This window comes from Geospiza fortis, unplaced genomic scaffold, assembly GCF_000277835.1.
Source record: "Geospiza fortis unplaced genomic scaffold, GeoFor_1.0 scaffold344, whole genome shotgun sequence".
Taxonomy (NCBI): Eukaryota; Metazoa; Chordata; class Aves; order Passeriformes; family Thraupidae; genus Geospiza; species Geospiza fortis.
This window is the reverse complement of record NW_005054584.1, coordinates 355,146-368,039: the sequence shown is the minus strand read 5'-3', so window position 1 is coordinate 368,039 and position 12,894 is coordinate 355,146. Positions and strand designations below refer to the sequence as shown.

At 56.0% G+C, this 12,894-nt stretch overlaps 1 protein-coding gene across 5 annotated transcripts in view; it reads left to right on the top strand.

The window, feature by feature from the left end:
• The window catches only part of KCNH6 (potassium voltage-gated channel subfamily H member 6), a 20,300-nt gene that overhangs the window by 1,164 nt on the left and 6,242 nt on the right, over window positions 1-12,894 (top strand). For 3 of the 5 annotated variants that reach the window (XR_004082640.1, XM_031064381.1, XM_031064378.1), the window contains exons 2-7: window positions 1,632-1,741; window positions 3,466-3,769; window positions 5,259-5,470; window positions 9,880-10,308; window positions 11,036-11,435; window positions 11,657-11,856. Coding sequence is in view for 4 of the 5 variants with exons in the window: in XM_031064381.1 (XP_030920241.1) it covers window positions 1,632-1,741; window positions 3,466-3,769; window positions 5,259-5,470; window positions 9,880-10,308; window positions 11,036-11,435; window positions 11,657-11,856 (1,655 nt within the window). In the remaining variant the exon portion in view is untranslated. The remainder of the gene's footprint in view (window positions 1-1,631; window positions 1,742-3,465; window positions 3,770-5,258; window positions 5,471-9,879; window positions 10,309-11,035; window positions 11,436-11,656; window positions 11,857-12,894) is intronic. The other 2 variants (XM_031064379.1, XM_031064382.1) reach the window with 2 other exon arrangements.

Sequence of the window (12,894 nt, the reverse complement as noted above, 5' to 3'; positions counted from 1 at the left end):
CAGCATTCAGGTGTCTGTGGATGGCAGCAGGCACCAGCAGAGTTTTGTGTGGGTTTGTGTGTGCTCAGGGCAGGCATGCACACAGGAGGCTCGTGGATGTGTGAGTGTGAATGGACAGGTAACTGTGCATGTGTTCGTAGGTCTGTGAAGTGATGAGATTCATATTTTTGATGGGTTGCTTTAGTACCAGCTACCCTCTATGCATGACCTGCTGAGGAAATCCTAAATCCCAGCACCAGTGTTGCTTTGCAGCCCCACCAGCTCTCAGAATATCCCAACATATGATGCAGCCATACCCCATCCCACCCAAAGACATACCTTTGGCAGGAGGTACCCAAATCAAGAGCACCTGTCACTTCCCTGCATGTTGGATGTTGTGTTGAGCATCCCAAGGGATGTTGTGTTTCTTGGGTTTCCCACTCCAGTGACAGGGGGTGTGGAAAGGCCAAAGCTGCTGGTGCCCACCCAGATCAGGCTCTTGTGCTCAGGTTTTCTGACTGAGTCTTTCATTGCATAGCCACAGGTGGCTGTGTTGCTGGTCTCCAGCTCACTGGTGTGCAGGGAAAGTTGGATGCTTTGGTTCTTCCAGCTGAAAAGCTGCTCTAGGCAGTGGGGATGGGGTGAGCAGAGGGAGCCAGTGTGGTACCCCATGGGCAGGGGCATTTCTGGGCAGGCTGGGACCCTGCCCAAGCAGCTCGGTGGTGTTTTGGGGCTGGATGAGGGAAGTTAATCTTGCCAAAATCAAGGAGCTCCTCAACATGCTGCTTTTTCCCAGGGGACAATGTCTTTGTGGAGCTCATGCCACATCCCATGCACCCCAGGATTTTAGGCCACCTTTTGTGCAGTTAGGGAGCAGAGTTGGTGCTGCTGGATGAGCTTCAGGGCTGACCCAGGCCCTGAGGGTGTGAACCCAGCTGCTCACACAAACTCTGCAGTAGCAAGTGACCATGGTCTCCTCTAGAAGAGGACAAGTGACTTTGCATTGAGTGTCACAACCAGGGCCATTGGGCCCTCTCAAGATCTGGGCTCCTCCTCTCCTGCACCTCTCTCACAGCTCCTAGCAGCCCTGGCTGCCCTTGTCTCAGCCCCAGTCCCCCGTGAGGTGGTCTCCTGGTCCCCTGTGATGCCAGAAAGGGATCCTGGTTTTGTGGTCCAAATTCCCTCATTGAAAACTCAAAACAAATCCAGAAACAAAATTTTTAGAACTACTTTTTTTTTCCTGCGCCTTTCTAAATTACCATCTCTATTATGTGGGGTTTCTTTCACTAAAGTTCCACCAAGGAGATTTAGAGGCTCTATTTCCCCCGGGACCAAATCCCTTAATTGGCTTTAACCTCTTTAATTGGCTTAGGGATGCTCTGCACCTTTCCCATCTCACATCTGCAGTTGTAAGGAACTCTTCTCCAGCTCAGAGGATCTTGCTGCCAGGTCAGGGTCTGCCTTGAGCACGTGGCACTGTGATGGCATGGGAATAGCCAGTGCTTTGGAGGAGGAAGGGCCACACAGCATGTGCATCCCCCAGAGCCACCCAAAACTCTCCGTAGCCTCTCCCCTGCCCCGCCTCACTCCAGCCATCACATGCAGCTAGGTCACACCTTTCTCTCTTGTGTTTTGTTTTTCTTTTTAACAAGGTGAAGGTAGGAGTTTGAAGTTTAGTCTCCCGTCCCTGCGGCGCCTCAAAATCCAGCGGAAATCTCTGCCCACCAGTGAGTTTGATGGAGTAGCCATTGACTATGGAAAGGTAACCGTAGCCTTTGTCTGATACCGGCCCACGCCTCAGGCCAGGTCCCAGCGCTCCTCCTCGCTGTCCCCATCCCAGTCCCCCTTGGCTGCTGTGGTTTGGGCCATCTCCTGTGGCAGGGCAGGGCACGGGGGCAGTGCTGGCCCTGCTGGGCTTGGCCGTGTGGGCTGCAGCTCTTCCCTGCTGCTCTGCACATCCCGCGGCTCGAGGGGGGAGTGGGAGATGTGCCAAAGCTGGGAGGAAGCTCTGCCTCCATACTCCGCGTTGTCCAGGATGGTGGAGCTCCAGGGAGCTGTCCCCACCTCAAGGAGTGGTGGTGGATGTAGGAGCATGGTGTGCTCTGAGCAAGGACTGGCAGGCTCATTTCCCCATGATTTCCTGGCAGGGAGCAGGCAGCACAGGCAGGGCCAGCTTCTCAGCCCTCCAGCAAAGATTGTACTTCCCATGATGGAAGGTGATGCTGTCACCAACCTTGAAAAGCTGCTGGTGTGGCCTGTTTAGAGATTGCTGTTCTTGGTGGCTTCCTGACAGTGCTCAGGGTGCCTCCAGCCCAAGACCTGTTGTTTTCTGAAATGCTGCAGCTCAAGGCTGTGAGCAGGAGGCTTTTGCTCTGCTAAGGCATCCCCAGGTGCCAGGGTCTGGCTGTGCTGGGTGTATCCAGGCAGCCTGGATGAATCTGCTTCCCCAAATCTAGATATAACGAGATGGAAGGTGCCTGTCTTCTCAGAGGTTGTGCCTGTGGTAGGTTGAAGATGTGTGTAGGGTTATCAGATGCTTTGGGTACATCGTTCCCACAGGCACCAGCACTGCTAAAAGTTCTGGGTACCCCGAGGCTGGAGCTGCATGGGGCACTGCAGTGTGGAATGGAAATGGAATGCAGTGTGGAATGGAAAATGTGCACTGAGGACAACCTGATGATGTATCATTTTGCTGGAGCTTGGTCAAGTGGCCATAGCCCAAAGATGCAGGGCCAGCCAGCAGCCAGCCTCTGCAGGGACCCCATCCTAAAACCTGCCCTAAAGGGCCTTAGGGATGGTGAGGAGTGCCACAGTTCCTCCTGTGGGTATTACTGGAGGTGCACGTTCTCATGGGTTTCTACTCCAGAAGGGGGTTGCTTTGCACACCCCATTGCAGAAATTAAAGTCTGGAAACTCTTCAGATCTCCAGGGAAAAAGGTTTAGCCATGGTTTACCGTGGCTGTAGGAGAAGGAGGAGCAATATGGCCAAATCTGCAAACCCAGCAGCTCCTCCGGTGCTTCCTGGGGCAGAGCACATCCTCCCTCATAAACACCAGCACAGGGCCTGGGCACTGAGCCTCAGTGATGGCCTGAGCTCTTGCAGCAGGGGAGGGAAGGGCAGCCCCAGCGGTGGGACACAGGGCCATCTCAGAGAAACGCATGGCACAGCAGGGACTCCAGGCAAGCCTGTCCCTAGGTCTCTTCTCTTGCTCTCACCTGCTTCCACCTGTGCAGCATCGCCTCGCAAACCTCCCCGCAGCCGCCCAGCCTCCGGCGGGAGCTGGCAGGAGCTGGGAGCTGCCAAGTCCCCAGGGACTCGGTCGCCCCACTCCAAAGCAGGTCCTGGTCCAGGCTGGAGATGACCTCAGGAGCTGCAGTGCTTCCCAGCCCTCTGCCTCTCCTCTTACCTACCCCGGCTCCCTCACCTTGCCCCACAGCACGCGGGGACTCCTTCTAATACAACGCTTTCTCCTGGCTGTCTTAAAGCCTGGTGGTGACTCCCTGATTTTGAGGGACTTGAAGACATCGCCCAAGGAAAACTGTATGCAGTCAGAGACCGAATCCCTCCTGGAAAAGGAGCGGAGGCCGAGCCTGGAGGCCGACCCCACCCTACAACACTCGTCCCCGAAACAAGAGCCTCCCGTGCTGGGCCCTCACCCTGCATGGGGTTTCTTTCGGTCTCGCCCTGGGGGCAGCTTCCACAGCCTCCGCAGGGTCTCCTCCTTGGACAACTTTGAGGCTGCGAGGTCTGAGTTCCAGAGAAAATTCAGGGAAAGGAGGGCAAACTCAGGTAGGGAAAACCCCGGAGCCGTCGGTTCTACTGCGGGAGGCAGGGTTCTGGCCGTGGCCCCAGCACATCTCGGGGGGGAGGTCTTGGTCTCTTTTCCCTCAGCAAAGTGGAGATGACCTGGGTCTTCTCCCCAAAACCCACTGGTCTCCGTGTGATTCCCTGCGCAGGCAGGTCCTGCTCTGTAGGTAGAGCCATCCATGGTTTGTGTGTGAGATGTGAGACCGTATGAAGTTGCATTTGGCTGCCCCACACAAGGGGCATCCCGAAGCCATCCCACCTTCCCTGGAGGGAGGGAAGGGCTCTGCAGGCATGTGCAGTGTGAGCTGTGTCCATGTGTTGGAGGTGGGTGAGACACTGGCCAGGCCACTCTGAAGGGCTGGAGGGAACGACCCTCCATCATGCTATCCATGTACAGACCTCTGGACAAATTAGATGGAGGTGTAGAAAGAGAAGGCTCTCAGCTGGGGATGAGAGAGATCAATGTGTGGAATCTGGCTGTAAAAATGGGCTGGGGGTTCATGATCCTCCAATAGTCACAGGTTACAGACCCTCAGGAGGAGACACGATGTAGAGGGAGGGAAGGGGAATGAGCAGGGAGCAGGGTGGCAGAGGATGGCTGGTGCTAACTGGGCACCTTCACAACGTCTTCAGACACCTCCTGCCCACACCACCACTTGGGGCAATGTCAGAATGCAAGGGCAAGAAGGGGTAAAAAATTGAAAATACAACCCTGCCCTGCCTGTAGGATTTGGAAAGGTTGGTACACACTGAGTACAGTGCCTGGGGATCTTCCTGGAGCTCTGGGTCTGGGTACAGGCTCCCACTCATGATAACACGTTGCCACAAGCCTGACCATGAAATGACCACCTACACAGCTTCCTCCCTGGTCGTGCCCTGGGGTGACCCAGAGGCAGGTCCCCAGGGAGAAATATCAGGATGCACCCCCACTACAGCTCTTCTTCCAGAGAAAGCTCTGACCTCCCTACCTGGAGCTGGGGGTGGAGGATGCATCTGACTCCTGGTTCAGTTTGGCCAAAACCCAGCACAGCAGCTCAGGAGCTTTGTTTGTCAGGCAAAGGGTGGAGGAGAACGACCTCCTCCTGTCTGTTTTCATGCCAGTTTTGGCATCTCTCCCTGGTGAATCTCAGTGGGCTGGTCCCCAACCCACAACAGTCACCAGGGGTAGCAAAGGACACTTGAGTGTCTCTGTGTTTTGGCAGCTGCTCTGAGCCTCCTGCAGGAGGTTTAATGGTGAAAAGATGAGTGAAGTGTGGGAAAAACAGCCCTCTCTCAGGCATCCCAGGCTGGGCATCCCACAGCTGAGCCAGCCTGAAGAAGTCAAGCCTTTATGGCCAAGCAGATTTCGGCACCTTTTGGTGGCACCTTGTGGTGGTCCCCAGCTCCTGGAGGTCCTACACGAGGTCAGGGCTCTGGGGATCTGTTCCTGCTCACACTGCCCTTCTCAGTGCTCCTCTCCATCCTCTTCCAGAGGCTTCCCACGTCAAACCCAACCCCCCGAACTCCACGTCGGACTCGGACCTCATGAAGTACAGGACCATCAGCCAGATCCCCCAGTTCACACTCAACTTCGTGGAGTTCAACCTGGAGAAGCACCGCTCAGGCTCCACCACAGAGATCGAGATAATTGCTCCCCACAAGGTGATGGAGCGCACCCAGAATGTCACCGAGAAGGTCACACAGGTATGGGGGCCCTGAGGTGCCACCAAGGCAGTGGTGGGGTCTGGTGGTGGTGTTTGTGGGTCCCCAGGACGAGGGGAGAGATGAGAATCTTGCCTCCATGTTTCAGAAGGCTGATTTATTATTTTATTAATATATTCATAATATATTTATTCTATCTTTTTATATAATAAATATTTATTATGTTTATTATTTTATTAAAAGAAAATTATATATTAAAACTATACTAAAGAAAGAGAAAGGAGACATCAGAAGGCTAGCAAAGAAAGGAATGGAATGAATAATAAAATCCTGGGACTGACCAGAGTCCCGACACAGCTGGACCTGTGATTGGTCACCAAGTAGCAACAATTCACATGAGACCAATCAAAGATGCACCTGTTGGTAAGCAACCTCCAAACCACATTCCAAGCAATCAGATAATTATTGTTTACATTTAATTTCTGAGGCCTCTCAGCTTCTCAGGAGAAAAATCCTAACAAAAGGATTTTTCAGAAGATACGTCAGTGCCAGTGGGGTGCTGGTGTTGCTGCTGGGGGACAGTCACAAGCACTCTGGTGGCTTTGGGAGGAGAGAAGCAGAGAGGGCAGTGACACCTGGAGATTCCATCACAGAAAATGCCAGTATCCCTGTGTTTGGTTATGCCTTCCTCTGAATGGCTGAAATTCTCATTTTAGCCCCCCTAAACGAGTATTTCTGGCAATTTGTGGCTGGGGAAATACCAGCATGGGCTGCTCATGATGGTGGCCTTGAGGGGGACATGCGTTTGCCTGTTTGTGTGTGCATGTGGCTTCTTTTGTGGGGAGCTCTGGCCACGGTTCCTGTCCCCCAGCGCTGGGAATGGAGCCCCGAGGTGCCCGGCCAAGGACCTGGCCTGGTGTCAGCACACCGAGGGCCACAGGATCCCCCGGGAGACAGCAGGTGGCACTGCACTGTCACTGCAGGGGACACTTGCTGTCACCCAGGGGGACACGCATGGAATAGTGCATCCCATGGGGATGTCAGTGTGCGTGAAAGGTGCTGGTGTATCCCACAATGCCAGGTAAGGAGCTCATCTAGCCGTGGGGAAACTGAGGCATGGAGAGCCTCAATGTACAAAATACATCTAAGGGCACCTCCCACTGTTGCCAGCAGCAGCCCAGGGCAAATTTAATGAAAACACAGCCATCTGACCCCAGAAAAGCCTCCAGTTTGCTCCATCAGAGTGGGGTGCTATGCAGGATTCTGCTTCTGTCTCAGAGGCAGCAAACCTTTAACTTCACAGCCTCCATGCACAGGGCATGGGCTCCCCACATCATGGAACAGTTCTTGTTTTCCCCCTGGCTTGTCCCCTTCATTAGTCTCTCTAATCTGGGAGTGGCTGCAGTGACCCAGGACTGGCCCCTGAGCTCCCCAGAGGGACAGTGAGCAGCCTCCACGCCCCGGTCCCCATCACAAGGAGCACACCAGGAATGAATGGTCACACCGGGGTGGCTGTCACAGCGGTGCTGGCCACTCACTGTCAGTGGCTGGGTGTGGGGTGATGGGGTCGGAGCTGGTGGCTGCAGCCCAATCTTCCCTTCACTTTCAGTCTCCAGGTGGGATGGGACAGGATGGACCTCTCCTCCCTGCTGCATCTGCCCCTGCCTGTCCTCACCCCAGTGCCCCCCACAGCTCCTGCCCAAGCCACAGCTCCCTGCTCCTGGCTGTTAAATAATTCATGGTGAGGCAGAGACAGTGGCGAGACATCAACTAAAAATACCCGCGGGTGGGCAGGGAGTGGAGCCGGGCTCTTTGGGATGGTCTGGCCCTGCACTGAGCTGGCAGGGAGGGCAGGCCACCAGTGCAATGGAGGTGCCACAGCCTCACAGGGCTCTGGAGCACAGCTGGAGGCACATGGGGATGCTGTGAGGCTGGAGTCTTGTCTGCAGGTGGAATATGTCCCAGTCCCCCCATCTGGGCAGGAGGGTGCTGGGGACAGGGATGGGGGGCTGAGCTGCACCAGGATATGTGCTGGGAGTGACGCTGGGTCACTGCCAGCCTGCAGCCAGCACCACGGGCCTGATCCTGCCCAGCCACTCGTGTTTGAGGCTCTCCTGGTGATTCTGGAGTGCCCCCACCTCAGGTCAGTCCCCTAATCCCCAGCACCAGGCAAGGGACACCGGGGCACAGCTGGGAAGGTGATGGGTGCCTGGGCACCAGGGGGCATGAGCAATGGCCTGGGTTAGCCAGGGTCGCAGGAGCCTCTCCCCCTGTCACCCACAGCCCACACACACCCTGCTCCCTCCTCCTCCTCCTTCTCCCTTCTGCACTCCCACGCCCACTGCCAGCACCCAGCACCCCACCAGGAGAAAGGGGACAAAGGGAAGGGGCACCCAGGGGAACAATGGCACTGCCACCTTCAGACTCCCAGGGCCACCCAGGCCACCCAAGGGTGATTTTCCCATCCCTTAGGGGCAGAGAGGAACAAGGCTGCAGCTGCTCCCTAGCTCTGTGGCGGTTTGCGTGCTCTTCTGGGGGTTGTTTCTTTACCCTTTTCTGCCTCAGATCTTTGGGGCTGTGGTTTTTTATTCATTCCTGCCTGGAAAGCAAGAGTGCTTAATCTGTTCTTGCTTCTGCTAGGTGCCAGGGATGAGGGGTAGGGCAGGTGCCCCAGCATAGGGAACAGTAGTTGGTGCCCTGAATTCAGAGCTGCCTCCAGCCAGGCAGAACAAGCATTCAGCTGCTGAGGCTGGGAGCACTGCTGGTTTTCCCAGACACAAGCTGAAGGAGCCCATCTCAACTCTTCCAGGTTCATCCTAGTCTTGAGATCAAGCATTTTATCAGCGTTGCCTCATTCTCTTCCCCACCATCCCCACAGGAGCCGGTCCCCAAGCCCATGGTGCCTCATTCCCTGCACAACGATTGCTCTTGGGTCACTTTTTCCAATCCCTCCCCTCTCGGTCCCCACCGACGTCGGCGGCTCCCGCTGCTCCATTGGCGCTGCCGTCCCCACGGGGCCGGCATCGATCGCCTTTGATTAACGCGGGCCGGGCTCGCGGGTGCCCTTCGTGCCCATGCCTCCCACCCGCCTGGCCGAGTGCCTGCGAGCCTGCGTGGGCAACGCGGGGGGCGGCTGCCGCCTGGGGCGCAGGGCCAGCTGCAGGCAGGTAGGAGCAGGGGACACGGGAATGTCCGGCGTCCTGGGGCTCTGGGATGTGGGAAGGGCTGGGGCTTGTTGTGGGATGGGGGTACAGGGGTGGATCTGCTTTGGATCGCAGCATGAGGAGCCCTTGGGAGACCCTTGAAAAAGAAACCTTGATCCTTCCTGTCAGGGCAGGAGGGATCAGAACCTTCTTCCAGGTCTGTTGCCAGAACCACGGTGATGCTCATCACTGTTGCCTTGGGATATGTGGATCCTCCTTTCTCCTCTCTTCTCTTTCCTCTCTCCTCTCTGTTGCAGCCCAGCAAAAAGCTCCCTTTTAGCTGGGGGCTCAGTGCCAGGAGGGAAAATTGAGGTGCCCCTCACCTTCCTCTGCAACTGGCACTGGTCCCACCACCACAGGGACACTGGGGGACAACAGAGCAGCAGGGGCAGGAAGGGGATCCAGCTGCCTCCAGCTCCAAATGAGCCCCTTCATGCCACCACCCCTCAGCACCCAACACAGGGCAGCCCCACCCCTCCCACACCCAGTGTCTTGTGTTGTGTCCCCACAGTGGCTTTAGAGCCACCAGGAGCTGGCATTGGTCCTGGAGGGGGAGCTGGGCTAGGCCTGGGTGTGTGGGGAACTCACCAGTGCTGTGGAGTGTCCCCATGAAAGCAGCGAGCCTGGGGACACATGACAGCATGGGAGGGGGCTCGCACCATCTCACCACTCGAGATGGTATTTGCACGTTGGTGGCCACGGGTGAGATGGGAAATGGGCATTGCCTGAGGCTTTGCTGCAGGTGGCCCAAGCTATCCCTCTGCTTGGAGGACAAGTGTGCCAGAAGGACATCAGGGGAAGATACTTGCTATGGCCAAGAAAGGCTTGCAGGATGCAGAATATGCTGTCACCCTCGGGTGACACAGCCATGCGAGGGCATCTCCAAGCTGCCCATCCCATAGCCCTGCACCAGGGACTCCCAGCAGTGCCCAAGCAGGTGGCACAGAGCTGAGGGCAGAAGGAGGCTCAGCAGCAGACACTTTCCTCTCTGCTGGGTCAGAAGGCCATAAAGTAGGTAAGAAGTTGCCCCAAGGGTGCTGTGACCATCAGAGACAGACAAGGACCTTGGTGTCAGCCACAGTGGGAACTGGACAAACACAGATGCAGCCAACAAAGGTGAAAAAGCTGTAGGAAACCACTCTGTGCTCCTTGATGCTCTACCAGCACATGGAAGTCCCTTGCCTGGTTCCTGGCGTTATCCAGCCTCTCTCCTGGTCTCGCATCCTCCTCACACCCCTCTCCTGGCAGGTGCTGTCCCTGGGCGCTGACGTCCTTCCCGAGTACAAGCTGCAGGCGCCGCGCATCCACCGATGGACCATCCTGCACTACAGCCCCTTCAAGGCCGTGTGGGACTGGCTCATCCTCCTGCTGGTCATCTACACAGCCGTCTTCACCCCCTACTCGGCCGCCTTCCTGCTCAACGAGGAGCAGGTGGAGGAGAAGCGCTGGGACTGCAGCTACTCCTGCGACCCGCTCAACATCATTGACCTCATCGTGGACATCATGTTCATCGTGGACATTGTCATCAACTTCCGCACCACCTACGTCAACATCAACGACGAGGTGGTGAGCCACCCCGGCAAGATCGCCATCCATTACTTCAAGGGGTGGTTCCTCATCGACATGGTGGCTGCCATCCCCTTCGACCTGCTCATCTTCCGCTCTGGCTCTGATGAGGTAAGAGCAGGGTCCATCAGGACAGGAGGGGACGCGTGGATGGACAGGGAGAGATGTATAAGAAGGAAAGGGATGTGGGCTGTTTGACGTCAGTGGTGGATGGCTAAATCCATGGGGAGAGGGGTGGTTGGTCACAGGGTGGAGAAGGGTGTCTTTACAGATTTTTAAGCAGCTGGGACTTGGGATTTCATTTTTTAGGCTCAGGCAGCCCCTACTCTAAGTGTTCAGAGTGGACCCACTCCCCTTGTTGCGGCTGACCCAGCAGAGCAGGCTGGGGGCTCAGTTTAAGGGCTGACCCCACACTCCAGTGTGGGTGAATTTGGGGGTGCATTGCCGGGCAAACTCAAAATGTTGGCAATGGGATAACCCTGTAGTTACTGTACTGCCTGGAGACTGCACATCTGGGAGTGAAATGCAGCATTTTTGGGAGCAATGGCTGGCAAGGAGAGGATCCATCAGGAAACATGGGCTTGGCCTTGGCTCTTGTCACTTGCTCACCTCTAATCCCAGAGCTTGTTGCCTTTATGATCAGCAGAGGCAAACTGCCCTTCCTGTGCTGTGACTCATCTGACCCAGTTCAGAGGTCACCTCCAGGACAAGGTGATTCACACTCTAGAAATGCATTTTTATCCTTCAAAGGAAGCACAGCTCAGCTGAAAACATGCCTTTGGAACATGCCATATTTACCCTTTGCTGGTCCCTGAGGTGTCTCACCTCTCCCCCGCAGACCACCACCCTCATTGGCCTCCTGAAGACTGCCCGGCTGCTGCGCCTGGTGCGCGTGGCGCGGAAGCTGGACCGCTACTCGGAGTACGGAGCAGCCGTGCTCTTCCTGCTCATGTGCACCTTCGCCCTCATCGCCCACTGGCTGGCCTGCATCTGGTACGCCATCGGCAACGTGGAGAGGCCCTACATGGAGCACAAGATCGGCTGGCTGGACAACCTGGGTGACCAGATCGGCAAGCGCTACAACGACAGCGACCTCTCCTCTGGCCCATCCATCAAGGATAAATATGTCACTGCCCTCTACTTCACCTTCAGCAGCCTCACCAGCGTGGGCTTTGGCAATGTCTCGCCCAACACCAACTCCGAGAAGATCTTCTCCATCTGTGTCATGCTCATTGGCTGTGAGTGCCTGCGCACGTCCCGCTGTTCCCATCCCTGCTTTGGAGGTTGGAGCATCTTCCTCTGCCTGTGCCTCTTCTGCACAGACAAATGGATGGGGTGATAGAAATACATGTTTTCAGGTCCTGGTAGATATGGGGTTTGGGAATCTGCTGGTTCCAGGTCTCGTGTAGCTGGACATGCACCTCGCCATGTCCCGCTGAGCCCTGCCCTCTCGTTTCAGCTCTGATGTACGCCAGTATCTTCGGCAATGTCTCGGCCATCATCCAGCGCCTCTACTCAGGCACAGCACGCTATCACACGCAGATGCTGCGGGTCAAGGAGTTCATCCGCTTCCACCAGATCCCCAACCCCCTGCGCCAGCGCCTGGAGGAGTATTTCCAGCACGCCTGGTCCTACACCAACGGCATTGACATGAACGCGGTGAGTACGGGCAGGCAGGCCCTGTGTCCTCACAGCACCTTGTCCTGAACAACACAGCGTCTAGATCTGGGTCCAGCCAAAGATTTCCATCCTTTTGATCAGGATAGACGCAGGAGACTTGGGAGACTGGAGACAGACTCTATCCATTCACCTCCTGCATTTCCACCTCCTGCATCCCCCTTTCTCCTTCTCTCCTTTTTCTGCCCATTCCTTTACATCTACCCAGAGGTTTTCCAGGATCACGAGCACATTTCTTGGTCAGAGGCTTGGTGGGGAGCTCAGAGTCCCTCTTGGCACTGAGCACTTTCAGGCTGGTGTCTGTTGGTGTCACAGGAGCGGAGCAGGTATCGATCCAGCTCCTCTCCACACCACCGGTTGCTAAGCAAAGTGCATCCTGCTCTCGCAGCAGGGAAAGGAGGGCATTTAAATAAACCTCGATCCATTTTAATTAGAGCCCAGAGAGGCAGCTGTTTGTTAGCAAAGGGGGATCAATGGCGGAGCTGTGCTGGAGAGGCGCCGTGTCTCCGAGCCTCTGTGCCGGCAGAGCCGGGGCTCTGTGGGGATGAGGATGCGGCTCAGCCGAGGTGTTCTGGGCTGGGGACTGCACTCACAGCCCTGGGATTCAGTGCACAGACATGATGGCCCAGCCAGCAGCAAGGCAGAGGAATGAGAAAGGATAAGGCAAGGAGAGATATGAGACTTCATATTCCTGGACTCTTAGTCCTGGGCAGGTTATCAGCCCACTCATTCCCTGCTAATGCTCCTTCTTTTCCTTAAGATTTGATCCTGAGCAGCATCAGGACACAGATTTGTATGAATTCAGCATCTCCCTCTAAAGTTGCTGCTGCCACAACTGGGCAGCGTTTGGGGGTTTGCTGCAGGGAGACCTTTGGGTTAAACCTCTCAGGTGGAGGAGACCATGGGCTGGACATCAGTGGCAATAACGAGAAGCAGTGCCACCCTACCCAAGCACAGGTGCTCTTGGCTTAGTACAAACCCAGGTCACAAATCCCCAGGGAGAGCTGAGCTTGCAGCTCA